Consider the following 15,770-nt stretch of genomic DNA (forward strand, 5'->3'; position numbering starts at 1 on the left):
CTGGGCTTTGTCAGCCTGCAGCTCTGATTGGACCCCCTGAGCTGCTCAACAACATGGGATTGAGCGCAACACACACACACACACACAATCATGTGTGTAAGCATGTCTGTACTCTTTCACAATCCCGTGTGTGTGTGGCGTGAATATACTGTGTGTAAATTGTGTATTCTGTGATGACCATAGCTTCTCCTGGAACGTGTGTGTACCATGACGTGTAAGAATCTGGTGTGTATTCTGTGATGACCATAGCTTCTCCTGGAACGTGTGTGTACCATGACGTGTAAAAATCTGGTGTGTATTCTGTGATGACCATAGCTTCTCCTGGAACGTGTGTGTACCATGACGTGTAAAAATCTGGTGTGTATTCTGTGATGACCATAGCTTCTCCTGGAACATCTGGAGTGTCTGGTGTCTCGTCATGAACGCAGTCTGAGGATGACTGTGGTGAAGAGGCAGGCCCAGTCTCCTGCTGGGGTCTCCAGTGAGGTAGAGGTCCTCAAGGCCCTCAAGTCCCTGTTTGAGCACCACAAAGCCCTGGACGAGAAGGTTGGTGGGTGTGGGATTGGGTGAGAAGATCATCTGCCTGCTAATCTCTTCTTTGTAGAGGTGTGCTGGCAGTGTGTAAAATGATGGAGATTAATACTAGTGTGTGTTTTCCAGGTCAGGGAAAGACTGCGTGTGGCTTTAGAAAGATGCAGCCAGCTGGAAGAACAGCTCACATCACAACACAAAGAGGTAAGCCGCACCTGACCACCCTGTATTACCCCCCCCATCAACTGGCTGTCAGTAACAGGTGCAGGTGGAGGAGTCTAACCCAGTCGGGAGGAGTCTAACCCAGCCGGGAGGAGTCTAACCCAGTCGGGAGGAGTCTAACCCAGTCGGGAGGAGTCTAACCCAGCCGGGAGGAGTCTAACCCAGTCGGGAGGGAGGAGTCTAACCCAGTCGGGAGGAGTCTAACCCAGTCGGGAGGAGTCTAACCCAGCCGGGAGGAGTCTAACCCAGTCGGGAGGGAGGAGTCTAACCCAGTCGGGAGGAGTCTAACCCAGTCGGGAGGGAGGAGTCTAACCCAGTCGGGAGGAGTCTAACCCAGTCGGGAGGGAGGAGTCTAACCCAGTCGGGAGGAGTCTAACCCAGCCGGGAGGAGTCTAACCCAGCCGGGAGGAGTCTAACCCAGCCGGGAGGAGTCTAACCCAGTCGGGAGGAGTCTAACCCAGTCGGGAGGGAGGAGTCTAACCCAGTCGGGAGGGAGGAGTCTAACCCAGTCGGGAGGGAGGAGTCTAACCCAGTCGGGAGGAGTCTAACCCAGTCGGGAGGAGTCTAACCCAGCCGGGAGGAGTCTAACCCAGTCGGGAGGGAGGAGTCTAACCCAGTCGGGAGGAGTCTAACCCAGTCGGGAGGGAGGAGTCTAACCCAGTCGGGAGGAGTCTAACCCAGTCGGGAGGGAGGAGTCTAACCCAGTCGGGAGGAGTCTAACCCAGTCGGGAGGAGTCTAACCCAGTCGGGAGGGAGGAGTCTAACCCAGTCGGGAGGGAGGAGTCTAACCCAGCCGGGAGGAGTCTAACCCAGCCGGGAGGAGTCTAACCCAGTCGGGAGGAGTCTAACCCAGCCGGGAGGAGTCTAACCCAGCCGGGAGGAGTCTAACCCAGCCGGGAGGAGTCTAACCCAGTCGGGAGGAGTCTAACCCAGTCGGGAGGGAGGAGTCTAACCCAGTCGGGAGGGAGGAGTCTAACCCAGTCGGGAGGAGTCTAACCCAGCCGGGAGGAGTCTAACCCAGCCGGGAGGAGTCTAACCCAGCCGGGAGGAGTCTAACCCAGTCGGGAGGAGTCTAACCCAGTCGGGAGGAGTCTAACCCAGTCGGGAGGAGTCTAACCCAGTCGGGAGGAGTCTAACCCAGTCGGGAGGAGTCTAACCCAGTCGGGAGGAGTCTAACCCAGCCGGGAGGAGTCTAACCCAGTCGGGAGGAGTCTAACCCAGTCGGGAGGGAGGAGTCTAACCCAGTCGGGAGGGAGGAGTCTAACCCAGTCGGGAGGGAGGAGTCTAACCCAGCCGGGAGGAGTCTAACCCAGCCGGGAGGGAGGAGTCTAACCCAGCCGGGAGGAGTCTAACCCAGCCGGGAGGAGTCTAACCCAGCCGGGAGGAGTCTAACCCAGTCGGGAGGAGTCTAACCCAGTCGGGAGGGAGGAGTCTAACCCAGCCGGGAGGAGTCTAACCCAGCCGGGAGGAGTCTAACCCAGCCGGGAGGAGTCTAACCCAGTCGGGAGGGAGGAGTCTAACCCGGGAGGGAGGAGTCTAACCCAGTCGGGAGGGAGGAGTCTAACCCGGGAGGGAGGAGTCTAACCCGGGAGGGAGGAGTCTAACCCGGGAGGGAGGAGTCTAACCCAGTCGGGAGGAGTCTAACCCAGTCGGGAGGAGTCTAACCCAGTCAGCGACAGGTGGAGGTGGATGCGCTCAAATGGCGACCCAGTCTCACCTGTCAATCAGTGAACCGTATCCATGACAACAGTCCTCACTAGTTTTCCTGGGGGAATAAAAACCAATCCATCTTGAATGACTATGGACCTTATTTAAAAGGGAGATTTAATCATTTCCATGTTTAACACTTGGAAAAATAAGTATAGGCTGCGTCTTGTGATGACACAGTATCTTTAATGTTCCACTGTCTTGTGATGACACAGTATCTTTAATGTTCCACTGTCTTGTACACAGTATCTTTAATGTTCCACTGTCTTGTACACAGTATCTTTAATGTTCCACTGTCTTGTACACAGTATCTTTAATGTTCCACTGTCTTGTACACAGTATCTTTAATGTTCCACTGTCTTGTACACAGTATCTTTAATGTTCCACTGTCTTGTGATTACACAGTATCTTTAATGTTCCACTGTCTTGTGATTACACAGTATCTTTAATGTTCCACTGTCTTGTGATTACACAGTATCTTTAATGTTCCACTGTCTTGTGATTACACAGTATCTTTAATGTTCCACTGTCTTGTGATGACACAGTATCTTTAATGTTCCACTGTCTTGTACACAGTATCTTTAATGTTCCACTGTCTTGTGATGACACAGTATCTTTAATGTTCCACTGTACACATATTAAGGTGTTGTAGAGACATGAGTCACACACATTGATAGAAGACCTATTAACTGCTGCACTGTCTAAGAGCTGGATACTGGGACTCCATGAGTGGACGTACACACACACGCAGAATGCACAGAGCTCTGAGGAGATGAGTCGTGAATGGGATTAAAATGGACAAAAGGGCTAGAGGATCATGGGAAAGTGGCCTAGATTTCTCTCCTCTCCTCCACATCTCTCCTTTCATTCCTTTTATCTCAGAGAGGAGGAGGAGGATAGCAGCACAGACCACGACTTCTCCTACTCTTCTCCCTGCTTTGAGGCCCTCACCCGTGTGTGTGTGTGTGTGTGTGTGTGTGTGTGTGTTAGCCTGCGTGAATGTGTGAGAGTAGTGCTGTCTCGGTAACCGCGGTCATAAACCCAGGCGGGTAACTGTCAAAGTGATCTATTTTCAGTTAGATTTTATTTTGTGATGAGCAGTAGTCTCTTCACAGAGATATAATGGTATAAATTAATGCTGTTTTTCTTCCTTGAAACGAGTGCCACCCCCAGTTAAATGACCGTTTGTAATTTGCATGACAATGTCTGGTCCGTCTGTGGGATTATAAGATTATATCAATTAATAACTGTCACAGCCGTATGTGTGTGTGTGTGTACGTACTAATATATAATAGTAATAATAATATATGCTATTTAGCAGACACTTTTATCCAAAGGGACTTACTCATGCGTGCGTATGTTTTACGTACTGGTGGTCCCGGGAATCAAACCCACTATGCTGGAGTTGCAAGCGCAATGCTCTACCAACTGAGCGTGTTTGTCTGGCAGTGTAGGGATATATGCGTTTGTGTGGTTGGTCCCTGACCGGGGCGGGCAGCACTAGAATAGTTGTGATCAGGCTCACAGCCCAAGCTGGACTCTTCCCTGGTGCTTCAGTCTCATGCATTCACTCACTGTTTTTAAAATGGTGGCCAGACAACACAAACAAGTGGAGGCTGCTGAAGGGAGGACGGCTCATAGTAATGGCTGAAACGGAGCCAATGGAACGGCATCAAACACCTGGGAACCTTTTTATTTTTATTTGATGTATTTGTACCATTCCACTGATTCCGCTCCAGCCATTACCACGAGCCCGTCCTCCCCAATTAAGGTGCCACCAGCCTCCTGTGATACACACCCGCCGGTTCAGCTGTACGTTTCAGTAGGAAGCTTCTCTTCCCTCTGTAAAGCAGCAGTAGTGTGTTTGTTCAGGTTTAATGTCAGAGAGGGTCATCTGTATTTGGGGAGTTGACGAAGCGCGATCAATGAATGAGTAGGCTTGCTAACTTTGAGAAGTGCTCCGATCTGACTGTGGAGTCCCTTATGAGGATTTTTAACAGTATTCTGATCTGACTGTGGGGTCCCTTTATGAGGATTTTTAACATTAACCCTTAATTTCTTATATTCATTAATGATGGGCAGCTTTTAGTGTCTGGGTTCTGTTGTGCTTTATTGGGTATTTATTGGTCTTCTATGTATTGGCTGGTGCAATCAAATGTCCCCTTTGGGTGTAATTAATGAAGTATATATATCTGCTAAATGACTAAAATGTAAAAGTACTATCTTGTCTTAGATGGCCTATCTGAGGGAGCAGAACAACCAGAAGAGGTCGCTGGGAGATGGAATGGAAGGGCTCAACCACAACTCTGAAAACACCCCAAGCACCAACGGCAAGGTATGGACCCCTCTTATCCAGAGCGACTTAGTCAGTGCATTTAAATAAGGTAGATAAAACAACCACACGCGTCATAGGTCAAGTCCTACAGCCTTTAGTAACTAGTGTCCTCTCCCAACTAGTGGTCGTAGGACAATTCTCTGAGCCAGGAGGACGACCAGGGGAAGGGTCAGGGGTTATAGGTCACGTCCTAGTTGTTTCTGGCTATCTTTAAGGAACCTAAATGATGTCTTGTCCCTAGCGGTCGTCAGATGGCTCTCTGAGCCAGGAGGAGGACCAGGGGAAGGGTCAGGGGTTATAGGTCATGTCCTAGTTGTTTCTGGCTATCTTTAAGGAACCTAAACGATGTCTTGTCCCTAGCGGTCGTCAGATGGCTCTCTGAGCCAGGAGGAGGACCAGGGGAAGGTGGGAGAGCTGCAGGAGATGGTGGAGAGACAGACGTCAGACCTGGGGCAGATGATGGCGCGCATGGCAGCCATGACGGGACGCATCAGCGAGCTGGAGGAGGACCTGGACACGGCCCGCAAGGACCTCGTTAAGAGTGAAGACATGAACACACGCCTGCAGAGAGACATACGAGAGGTACGTACTGGATGTTGGTAACATGTTACTGACATACGAGAGGTACGTACTGGATGTTGGTAACATGTTACTAACACGCCTGCAGAGCGACGTGTGTTTTTCTGTAATGATGTCTGTGTGTGTGCTAAACGTATCCGTGTCTCTCTCTCTGTCCCCTGCGTCCCGTCTGTAGTCTACGGCCCAGAAGGAGGACATAGAGGAGCGGATCGTCACCCTGGAGAAGAGGTACTTGGCGGCGCAGCGGGAAGCCACCTCCGTACACGACCTCAACGACAAGCTGGAGAACGAGGTGGCCAACAAGGAGTCCCTGTTCCGACAGGTCAGTACACACACACACACACACACACACACACCAATCGAACCAACAGCAAGATCGGAGCATTCATACCATACAGACACTATACACCAGCACGTGTGTGTACAGTATCTCCCGTCTATAGCCAACCAGTAAGGAAGCCTCAGTTGAGTTTTCCACAAGGGTTTTTCCACTTTGGTTGGGTGTGTGTGTGTTTTTGAGGATTTGTGTATTTGGGGGGGGTTAGTGTGATTGTCTGCTCTTTCCGACAGCAGGAAGAGCCTGCGGGGTCCTGGCAGTGCGAGGACCCCTTCTAGTGCATTCACAGACTGCCCAGCACAGCAGGCACTGAATCAGACGCCTCAGACACATTCGCTTCTTTCTCTCTTTGTTTTCCGCTGGTCTGCCTGGTCTTCTTCTCTTGTATGTCCTCTTCCCCTCCTTCTGTTTACTCTCGTCTTCTCTCTCTGCTCTCTCTTGTCTTGTCTGCTCTCTTGTCTTGTCTGCTCTCTTGTCTTGTCTGCTCTCTTCTCTTGTCTGCTCTCTTGTCTTGTCTGCTCTCTTGTCTTGTCTGCTCTCTTGTCTTGTCTGCTCTCTTGTCTTGTCTGCTCTCTTGTCTTGTCTGCTCTCTTGTCTTGTCTGCTCTCTTGTCTTGTCTGCTCTCTTGTCTTGTCTGCTCTCTTCTCTTGTCTGCTCTCTTGTCTTGTCTGCTCTCTTCTCTTGTCTGCTCTCTTCTCTTGTCTGCTCTCTTCTCTTGTCTGCTCTCTTGTCTGCTCTCTTCTCTTGTCTGCTCTCTTGTCTGCTCTCTTCTCTTGTCTGCTCTCTTCTCTTGTCTGCTCTCTTCTCTTGTCTGCTCTCTTCTCTTGTCTGCTCTCTTCTCTTGTCTGCTCTCTTCTCTTGTCTGCTCTCTTCTCTTGTCTGCTCTCTTCTCTTGTCTGCTCTCTTCTCTTGTCTGCTCTCTCTGCTCTCGTCTGCCTGTGTAAACACAGCCTGTCTGATTCTGACCATTTTAGTCAAGTCATAGGAAGAACACATTCAGATGAATGACGATAATCATCATCCTTAATGCGTGGTTTGACACCCCTGGATGACAATATTGACAATTGTGTGTTTGTTTGACAGACGGAGGAGAGGAACAGTTGGAATGTATTGATTTGATATGATTGGTGGTGTGTTTTGATCTGCAGACGGAGGAGAGGAACAGTTGGAATGTATTGGTTTGATATGATTGATGGTGTGTTTTGATCTGCAGACGGAGGAGAGGAACAGTTGGAATGTATTGGTTTGATATGATTGGTGGTGTGTTTTGATCTGCAGACGGAGGAGAGGAACAGTTGGAATGTATTGATTTAATATGATTGGTTGTGTGTTTTGATCTGCAGACGGAGGAGAGGAACAGTTGGAATGTATTGGTTTGATATGATTGGTGGTGTGTTTTGATCTGCAGACGGAGGAGAGGAACAGTTGGAATGTATTGATTTGATATGATTGGTGGTGTGTTTTGATCTGCAGACGAAGGAGAGGAACAGTTGGAATGTATTGATTTGATATGATTGGTTGTGTGTTTTGATCTGCAGACGGAGGAGAGGAACAGTTGGAATGTATTGATTTAATATGATTGATTGTGTGTTTTGATCTGCAGACGGAGGAGAGGAACAGTTGGAATGTATTGATTTAATATGATTGATTGTGTGTTTTGATCTGCAGACGGAGGAGAGGAACAGACAGCTGCAGGAGCGTTTAGAGCTGGCTGAGCAGAAGCTGCAGCAGACCATCAGGAAGGCGGAGACTCTGCCCGAGGTGGAGGCGGAGCTAGCACAGAGGGTGGCGGCCCTCACCAAAGTCAGTCCCGCCCCCACGCCGTCAATCATCATGTCTCCTGAGAGGACACCCCTCTCCATTTTTCATCCTTTCCCCTGTGTGTGTGTGTGTGTGTGTGTTTGGAGGCAGGCACAATGATGCATTTGTTTGTGTGTGACGTCACAGGATGTGTAAAGGAATGCTCTACTCTCTCTAACCCAATCCCACCAAGCCCCTACCTCCTATGCGCTTGTGGACACACACACACACACACACACACACACACACACACAGAGGTAGTTCCCTTTACATTGGGCATTACATTTTTTGGAGGGTATGATCTTAGTTCCTCTACCTTTCTCACTCATCATTATTCAGGATTCATTCGTGATTATCCGTAACCATGGCAGCATCCACATTTTAATATAGCAGTGTTTAGAAACATCTTCTGTTCTTATTTACAATAAAAGTGACTCTAAAATGACACAATACATAGTTCACAATTCAGTTTCTATTGGGCAAAAAACGTAATCTGAGAAACAAACCAAAACAAACTTAAAATGCATCCAACAAGTTTTGTAGAGTCACAAGCTCCATGTATTCATTGCGTGCTAGGAATATGGTACCAAATACTAAACGTCTTACTATTTTAATACACTAGAAGTGAATTTGTCAAAATACTTATGGAAAGACAAAACATATTCAAATGGGCGACTATATACAGTGCAAGTATTCAGACTCCTTGACTTTTTCCAAATGTTGTTACGTTACAGCCTAACATGCTGACCACACCGCCCACGTCGTGTGCGCGAGGGTTGCAAAATAAATGTACACATACATGTTATTCAATCATTGCACCCACACCGCTCGTGCGCGTCAACGAACATCTGCGTAGCCAGGCGCTAAAATAGAACTTGGTTCTATTTGTGACGCTTGACGGCACTGCAAGTCCCGCCTCTCCCATCTCCTTATTGGTTTTTAGGAGCATTTACCCACGTGGGTGATTGAAAGATGAACTGAGGTCCACACTCCAGTCCAGTTGGTATGGTAATGCATCTTTTAAAGTTGGTTGCCAACCGCCATATAAAGTCCAAAGAAGAAGAAGCCTGAAAATAAAATAACAACCCAATGTTTATTTCCCAGGGCAAATTAGCTAGCAACAGCAAGCTAGATAGCTAAATTGCCATAAATGTTTAATGCTTTTCGACCTGTCCCCAAATTAATATAGTTGGTTCAGAGTTCGTTTTGATATTTCAACCTGCGTGTCCTGATGGCGTCTGGTGTGGTCTGCATGTTATTCTGAAATGGATCAAACATTTGTAAAATCCTCATCAATCTACACACGTTACCCAATAATGACAAAGCGAAAACAGGTTTTTAGAAATGTTTGTTAATTTATTATAAATAAACTGAAATATTACATTTTATGTAAGTAATTCAGACCATTTACTCAGTACTTTGTTGAAGCATCTTTGGCAGCTATTACAGCCTCGAGTCTTCTTGGGTATGACGCTACAAGTTTGGCATTGAGCTCAGGTGCATCCTGTTTCCATTGATCATCCTTGAGATATTTCTACAACTTGATTGGGGTCCACCTGTGGTAAATTCAGTTGATTGGACATGATTTGGAAAGTCACACACCTGTCTATATAAAGTCCCACAGTTGATAGTGCATGTCAGAGCAAAACCCAAGCCATGAGGTCAAAGGAATTGTCCGTAGAGCTCCGAGACAGGATTGTGTCGAGGCACAGATCTGGGAAATGGTACCAAAAAAGTTCTGCCGCATTGAAGGTCCCCAAGAACAGTGGCCTCCATCATTCTTAAATGGAAGAAGTTTGGAACCACCAAGACTCTTCCTAGAGCTGGCCGCCCAGCCAAACTGAGCAATCGGGGGAGAAGGGCCTTGGTCAGGGAGGTGACCAAGAACCAGATGGTCACTCTGAAAGAGCTCCAGAGTTCCTCTGTGGAGATGGGAGAACCTTCCAGAAGGACAACTATCTCTGCAGCACTCCACCAATCAGGCCTTTATGGTACAGTGGCCAGACGGAAGCCACTCCTCAGTAAAAGGCACATGACAGCCCGCTTGGAGTTTGCCAAAAGGCACCTAAAGGACTCTGACCATGAGAAACAAGATTGTCTGGTCTGATGAAACCAACTCTTTGGCCTGAATGCCCAGCTTCGCATCTGGAGGAAACCTGGCACCATCCCTACGGTGAAACATAGTGGTGGCAGCATCATGCTGTGGGGATGTTTTTCAGCGGCAGGTACTGGCAGACTAGTCAGGATCGAGGGAAAGATGAACAGAGCAAAGTACAGAGAGATCCTTGATGAAAACCTGCTCCAGAGCACTAAGGACCTCAGACTGGGGTGGAGGTTCACCTTCCAACAGGACAATGACCCTAAGCACACAGCCAAGACAATGCAGGAGTGGCTTCGGGACAAGTCTCTGAATGTCCTTGAGTGGCCCAGCCAGAGCCCGGACTTGAACCCGATCTAACATCTCTGGAGAGACCTCAAAATAGCTGTGCAGCGACGCTCCCCATCCGACCTGACAGAACTTGAGAGGATCTGCAGAGAAGAATGGGAGAAACTCCCCAAATACAGGTGTGCCATGTTTGTAGCGTCCTACCCAATAAGACTTGAGGCTGTAATCACTGCCAAAGGTGCTTCAACAAAGTGCTGAGTAAAGGGTCTGAATACTTATGTAAATGTGATATTTCAGTTTTTTCTTCTTTTTTTAAAAATGTCTAAATACCTGTTTTTGCTTTGTCATTATGAGGTATTGTGTGTAGATTGATGAGGGATTTATTTATTTATTATTCCATTTGAGAATAAGGCTGTAACGTAACAAAATGTGGGAAAAGTCAAGGAGTCTGAATACTTTCCGAATGCACTGTAAATAGTGCTTTCATTTCTAAACACTAAAACAGATATGTATGAAAATACCCAGAAATAAAAGGTGACCTTCTGTGCTGTCGTCTCATATGAAACATTTGATCTGAAATCCAAAATGCTGGAGTATAGAGCCAAATGTACACATTTATAGCTTCACTGTCTGAATAAATACTTAGGGGAGTGTACATCAACTCTCTTTTCACAAGTTATCTTCATCTTAGCAGCTACTCTCTTCCTTACTCTTCATTTTAACTCTTTAAGAAGCAGAGATTTCAGTGTAGAACCTGTCACTGCCACCACCACCCATCTACCTCCATCTAACCACCCAACTACCTCCATCTAACCATTTAACCACCCAACTACCTCCATCTAACCATTTAACCACCCAACTACCTCCACCTAACCATTTAACCACCCAACTACCTCCACCTAACCATTTAACCACCCAACTACCTCCACCTAACCATTTAACCACCCAACTACCTCCACCTAACCATTTAACCACCCAACTACCTCCACCTAACCATTTAACCACCCAACTACCTCCACCTAACCATTTAACCACCCAACTACCTCCACCTAACCATTTAACCACCCAACTACCTCCACCTAACCATTTAACCACCCAACTACCTCCATCTAACCATTTAACCACCCAACTACCTCCATCTAACCATTTAACCACCCAACTACCTCCATCTAACCATTTAACCACCCAACTACCTCCATCTAACCATTTAGCCACCCTTCTACCTCCACCTAACCATTTAGCCACCCTTCTACCTCCACCTAACCATTTAACCACCCTTCTACCTCCACCTAACCATTTAACCACCCTTCTACCTCCATCTAACCATTTAACCACCCTTCTACCTCCACCTAACCATTTAACCACCCTTCTACCTCCACCTAACCATTTAACCACCCGTCTACCTTCACCTAACCATTTAACCACCCTTCTACCTCCACCTAACCATTTAACCACCCTTCTACCTCCACCTAACCATTTAACCACCCAACTACCTCCACCTAACCATTTAACCACCCAACTACCTCATCTAACCATTTAACCACCCAACTACCTCCATCTAACCACCCAGCTACCTCCACCTAAGTGGTCCTCTGTAGCTCAGCTGGTAGAGCACAGCGCTTGTAACGCCAGGGTAGTGGGTTCGATCCCCGGGACCACCCATACACAAAAATGTATGGAGGCATGACTGTAAGTCGCTTTGGATAAAAGCGTCTGCTAAATGGCTTTATTATTATTATTATTATTATTATTAACCACCCAACTACCTCATCTAACCACCCAACTACCTCATCTAACCACCCAACTACCTCATCTAACCACCCAACTGCCTCCACCTAACCACCCAGCTACCTCCATCTAACCACCCAACTGCCTCCACCACATCTTTTGTCTAGTAATCTCTGCTGGTCCTGTCTGTCAGTCCACAGTCTTTAGTCCGGTCTGTCAGTCCACGGCCATTAGTCCTTTCTGTCAGTCCACGGCCTTTAGTCCGGTCTGTCAGTCCACGGCCTTTAGTCCGGTCTGTCAGTCCACGGCCTTTAGTCCGGTCTGTCAGTCCACGGCCTTTAGTCCGGTCTGTCAGTCCACGGCCTTTAGCTGCACTAAAACTCTATTCCCTCTTTCTCTTGTACTAAAGTACCTCCTGCTTTCTCTCTCTCTCTCTCTTCCTCTCCTCTCCTCTCCTCTCCTCTCCTCTCCTCTCCTCTCCTCTCCTCTCCTCTCCTCTCCTCTCCTCTCCTCTCCTCTCCTCTCCTCTCCTCTCCTCTCCTCTCCTCTCCTCTCCTCTCCCTCACTGTCGTCTTTTCCTCTCTGTTCCTTGTTTGGTCTGTCCTCAACCTTTACCTCCCCCCCTAGCCTGACGCCTCGGGCTCTAAGGATGTCAAGGCACAGAGGAAGGTAGACTGGCTACACTCACACCCCAGCCCCCTCTCTTACCCCCACCCAGTGGTCTAACCCAGCCTGCTTAGCTTGGCACTGCTAATCTATGTTTAAAGTATATGTCTGTGCACAACCCCCCTCCCCCTCTCCCAACCTCTACAAATTGTTTATGATCTAACACAAACAGGAAGTGCTACTTCATTTACTCAGAGGGTCTAGGAACCCCCCCCCCAACAGGGTTTTAGTATGGCGGCCCGGCCACTAAGGAGCCTGCTTTCTCCGGCAGTTGAGTTATCCAAACTCGCGCAGACATTTTGATTCACTTTTTATTTTAATGTTCATATTTTCTTGGTTACATTGGATCACCCCGCACAGAATACTTCCCTTTAGCCAGTAACTCTCTCCCCTCTCCACATTTGTCTAAGCACACTGCAGAGCCATTAAAATGAGAAAAGTTTCAGTTTCTTCACCCCTCAGCTCCCCTTGTGTTTCTAGTCTGTGCTTGCTGTGTGGAATGTCGTCATGGGGCTTGTCTGTACTGCTCCGTGTCCCTCTACCCTCTCCCCCGTCTCTGCTGGTTCATGGCTGCTACTGGCTGGCTGTAGATGGTTGTTGTTGGTGTCTGGTTGTTGGTGTTTGTGGGTGGATGGGCCCCTTAACCCCCCATAACCAATAACATTAACCTATATGGTACTGAGCCTCTGATTGGGCCTTTTCAGTTACATCCTTCTCCAGGATCATTTGTATTGATCTGAAAGGAGCTGCTACACCTAGACAGTCCTCTGACACCTAGCCAACCCTCTTCAACGTAGCCAGTCCTCTGACACCTAGCCAACCCTCTTCAACTTAGCCAGTCCTCTTCAACTTAGCCAGCCCTCTTCAACTTAGCCAGCCCTCTTCAACTTAGCCAGCCCTCTTCAACTTAGCCAGCCCTCTTCAACTTAGCCAGTCCTCTGACACCTAGCCAGTCCTCTGACACCTAGCCAACCCTCTTCAACTTAGCCAGTCCTCTTCAACTTAGCCAGCCCTCTTCAACTTAGCCAGCCCTCTTCAACTTAGCCAGCCCTCTTCAACTTAGCCAGTCCTCTGACACCTAGCCAACCCTCTTCAACTTAGCCAGTCCTCTGACACCTAGCCAGTCCTCTGACACTTAGCCAGCCCTCTTCAACTTAGCCAACCCTCTTCAACTTAGCCAACCCTCTTCAACTTAGCCAGTCCTCTGACACCTAGCCAGTCCTCTGACACCTAGCCAACCCTCTTCAACTTAGCCAGTCCTCTGACACCTAGCCAGTCCTCTGACACCTAGCCAACCCTCTTCAACTTAGCCAGTCCTGACACCTAGCCAACCCTCTTCAACTTAGCCAGTCCTCTGACACCTAGCCAACCCTCTTCAACTTAGCCAGTCCTCTGACACTTAGCCAGCCCTCTTCAACTTAGCCAGCCCTCTTCAACTTAGCCAGCCCTCTTCAACTTAGCCAGCCCTCTTCAACTTAGCCAGCCCTCTTCAACTTAGCCAGCCCTCTTCAACTTAGCCAGCCCTCTGACACTTAGCCAACCCTCTTCAACTTAGCCAGTCCTCTGACCCCTAGCCAGTCCTCTTCAACTTTGCCAGTCCTCTGACACCTAGCCAACCCTCTCAGATCTATACAAATTCCTAAAGGGTAGAGGTTAGGGAATGGGTCTTTTTTGGAAGGATGAGGTGTTTGACAAAGTCTGTCTGTCTGTCCCACAGGCGGAGGAGCGTCATGGCAACGTGGAGGAGAGGCTGAGGCAGATGGAGACTCAGCTGGAGGAGAAGAACCAGGAACTCCTCAGGGTGAGGTCACCTGGCTGGCTGTCGTCTGTGTTGTTTACAGATGTGGTCCTTGGACTCTCTGATTTTAGCATTGTACTTTAAACGTAGACAATATATTCATCCTCATTCTCATTCAAATAACTAATCGAAGATTGTACTTCGAACAATCGAAAGATCCATTAATTAACAGAAAATTTAAAGAAAATGTGTGTCGTGAAATGTTTCCCGTCATGCTCTGTCTGGGAGGTTTTGTGATTAGTGGGTTTGTTTTGTGGTGTGAAGGCACGCCAGCGGGAGAAGATGAACGAGGATCACAACAGGCGTCTGTCGGAGACGGTGGACAAGCTGCTGTCAGAGTCCAACGAGAGGTTACAGCTTCACCTCAAGGAGAGGATGTCTGCCCTGGAGGACAAGGTGGGTGGGACGTGCTAAATGGCAGTTCATTCAATCCGTACCTCTATAGCTGAACCCACTGGGACAATGCTGTGGTCATTATCTATAGCTGAACCAAGCTGGGACAATGCTGTGGTCATTATCTATAGCTGAACCAAGCTGGGACAATGCTGTGGTCATTATCTATAGCTGAACCAAGCTGGGACAATGCTGTGGTCATTATCTATAGCTGAACCAAACTGGGACAATGCTGTGGTCATTATCTATAGCTGAACCCACTAGGACAATGCTGTGGTCATTATCTATAGCTGAACCAAACTGGGACAATGCTGTGGTCATTATCTATAGCTGAACCCACTGGGACAATGCTGTGGTCATTATCTATAGCTGAACCAAACTGGGACAATGCTGTGGTCATTATCTATAGCTGAACCCACTGGGACAATGCTGTGGTCATTATCTATAGCTGAACCAAGCTGGGACAATGCTGTGGTCATTATCTATAGCTGAACCAAGCTGGGACAATGCTGTGGTCATTATCTATAGCTGAACCAAGCTGGGACAATGCTGTGGTCATTATCTATAGCTGAACCCACTGGGACAATGCTGTGGTCATTATCTATAGCTGAACCCACTGGGACAATGCTGTGGTCATTATCTATAGCTGAACCAAACTGGGACAATGCTGTGGTCATTATCTATAGCTGAACCAAGCTGGGACAATGCTGTGGTCATTATCTATAGCTGAACCAAGCTGGGACAATGCTGTGGTCATTATCTATAGCTGAACCCACTGGGACAATGCTGTGGTCATTATCTATAGCTGAACCCACTGGGACAATGCTGTGGTCATTATCTATAGCTGAACCAAGCTGGGACAATGTTGTGGTCATTATCTATAGCTGAACCCACTGGGACAATGATGTGGTCATTATCTATAGCTGAACCCACTGGGACAATGCTGTGGTCATTATCTATAGCTGAACCAAGCTGGGACAATGTTGTGGTCATTATCTATAGCTGAACCCACTGGGACAATGCTGTGGTCATTATCTATAGCTGAACCCACTGGGACAATGCTGTGGTCATTATCTATAGCTGAACCCACTGGGACAATGCTGTGGTCATTATCTATAGCTGAACCCACTGGGACAATGCTGTGGTCATTATCTATAGCTGAACCAAGCTGGGACAATGCTGTGGTCATTATCTATAGCTGAACCAAACTGGGACAATGCTGTGGTCATTATCTATAGCTGAACCCACTGGGACAATGCTGTGGTCATTATCTATAGCTGAACCAAGC

At 48.0% G+C, this 15,770-nt stretch overlaps 1 protein-coding gene across 1 annotated transcript in view; it reads left to right on the forward strand.

Moving 5' to 3' along the window:
• The window catches only part of LOC311119707 (liprin-alpha-1-like), a 69,712-nt gene that overhangs the window by 29,685 nt on the left and 24,257 nt on the right, over nucleotides 1-15,770 (forward strand). Inside the window, exons 4-11 of the mRNA XM_084194371.1 lie at nucleotides 382-546; nucleotides 661-735; nucleotides 4,694-4,795; nucleotides 5,156-5,377; nucleotides 5,550-5,696; nucleotides 7,380-7,514; nucleotides 14,009-14,092; nucleotides 14,354-14,485. Of these exons, the coding sequence (XP_084050497.1) occupies nucleotides 382-546; nucleotides 661-735; nucleotides 4,694-4,795; nucleotides 5,156-5,377; nucleotides 5,550-5,696; nucleotides 7,380-7,514; nucleotides 14,009-14,092; nucleotides 14,354-14,485 (1,062 nt within the window). The remainder of the gene's footprint in view (nucleotides 1-381; nucleotides 547-660; nucleotides 736-4,693; nucleotides 4,796-5,155; nucleotides 5,378-5,549; nucleotides 5,697-7,379; nucleotides 7,515-14,008; nucleotides 14,093-14,353; nucleotides 14,486-15,770) is intronic.

Source organism: Coregonus lavaretus (assembly GCF_964263955.1).
Source record: "Coregonus lavaretus genome assembly, contig: HAP1_SCAFFOLD_290, whole genome shotgun sequence".
Taxonomy (NCBI): Eukaryota; Metazoa; Chordata; class Actinopteri; order Salmoniformes; family Salmonidae; genus Coregonus; species Coregonus lavaretus.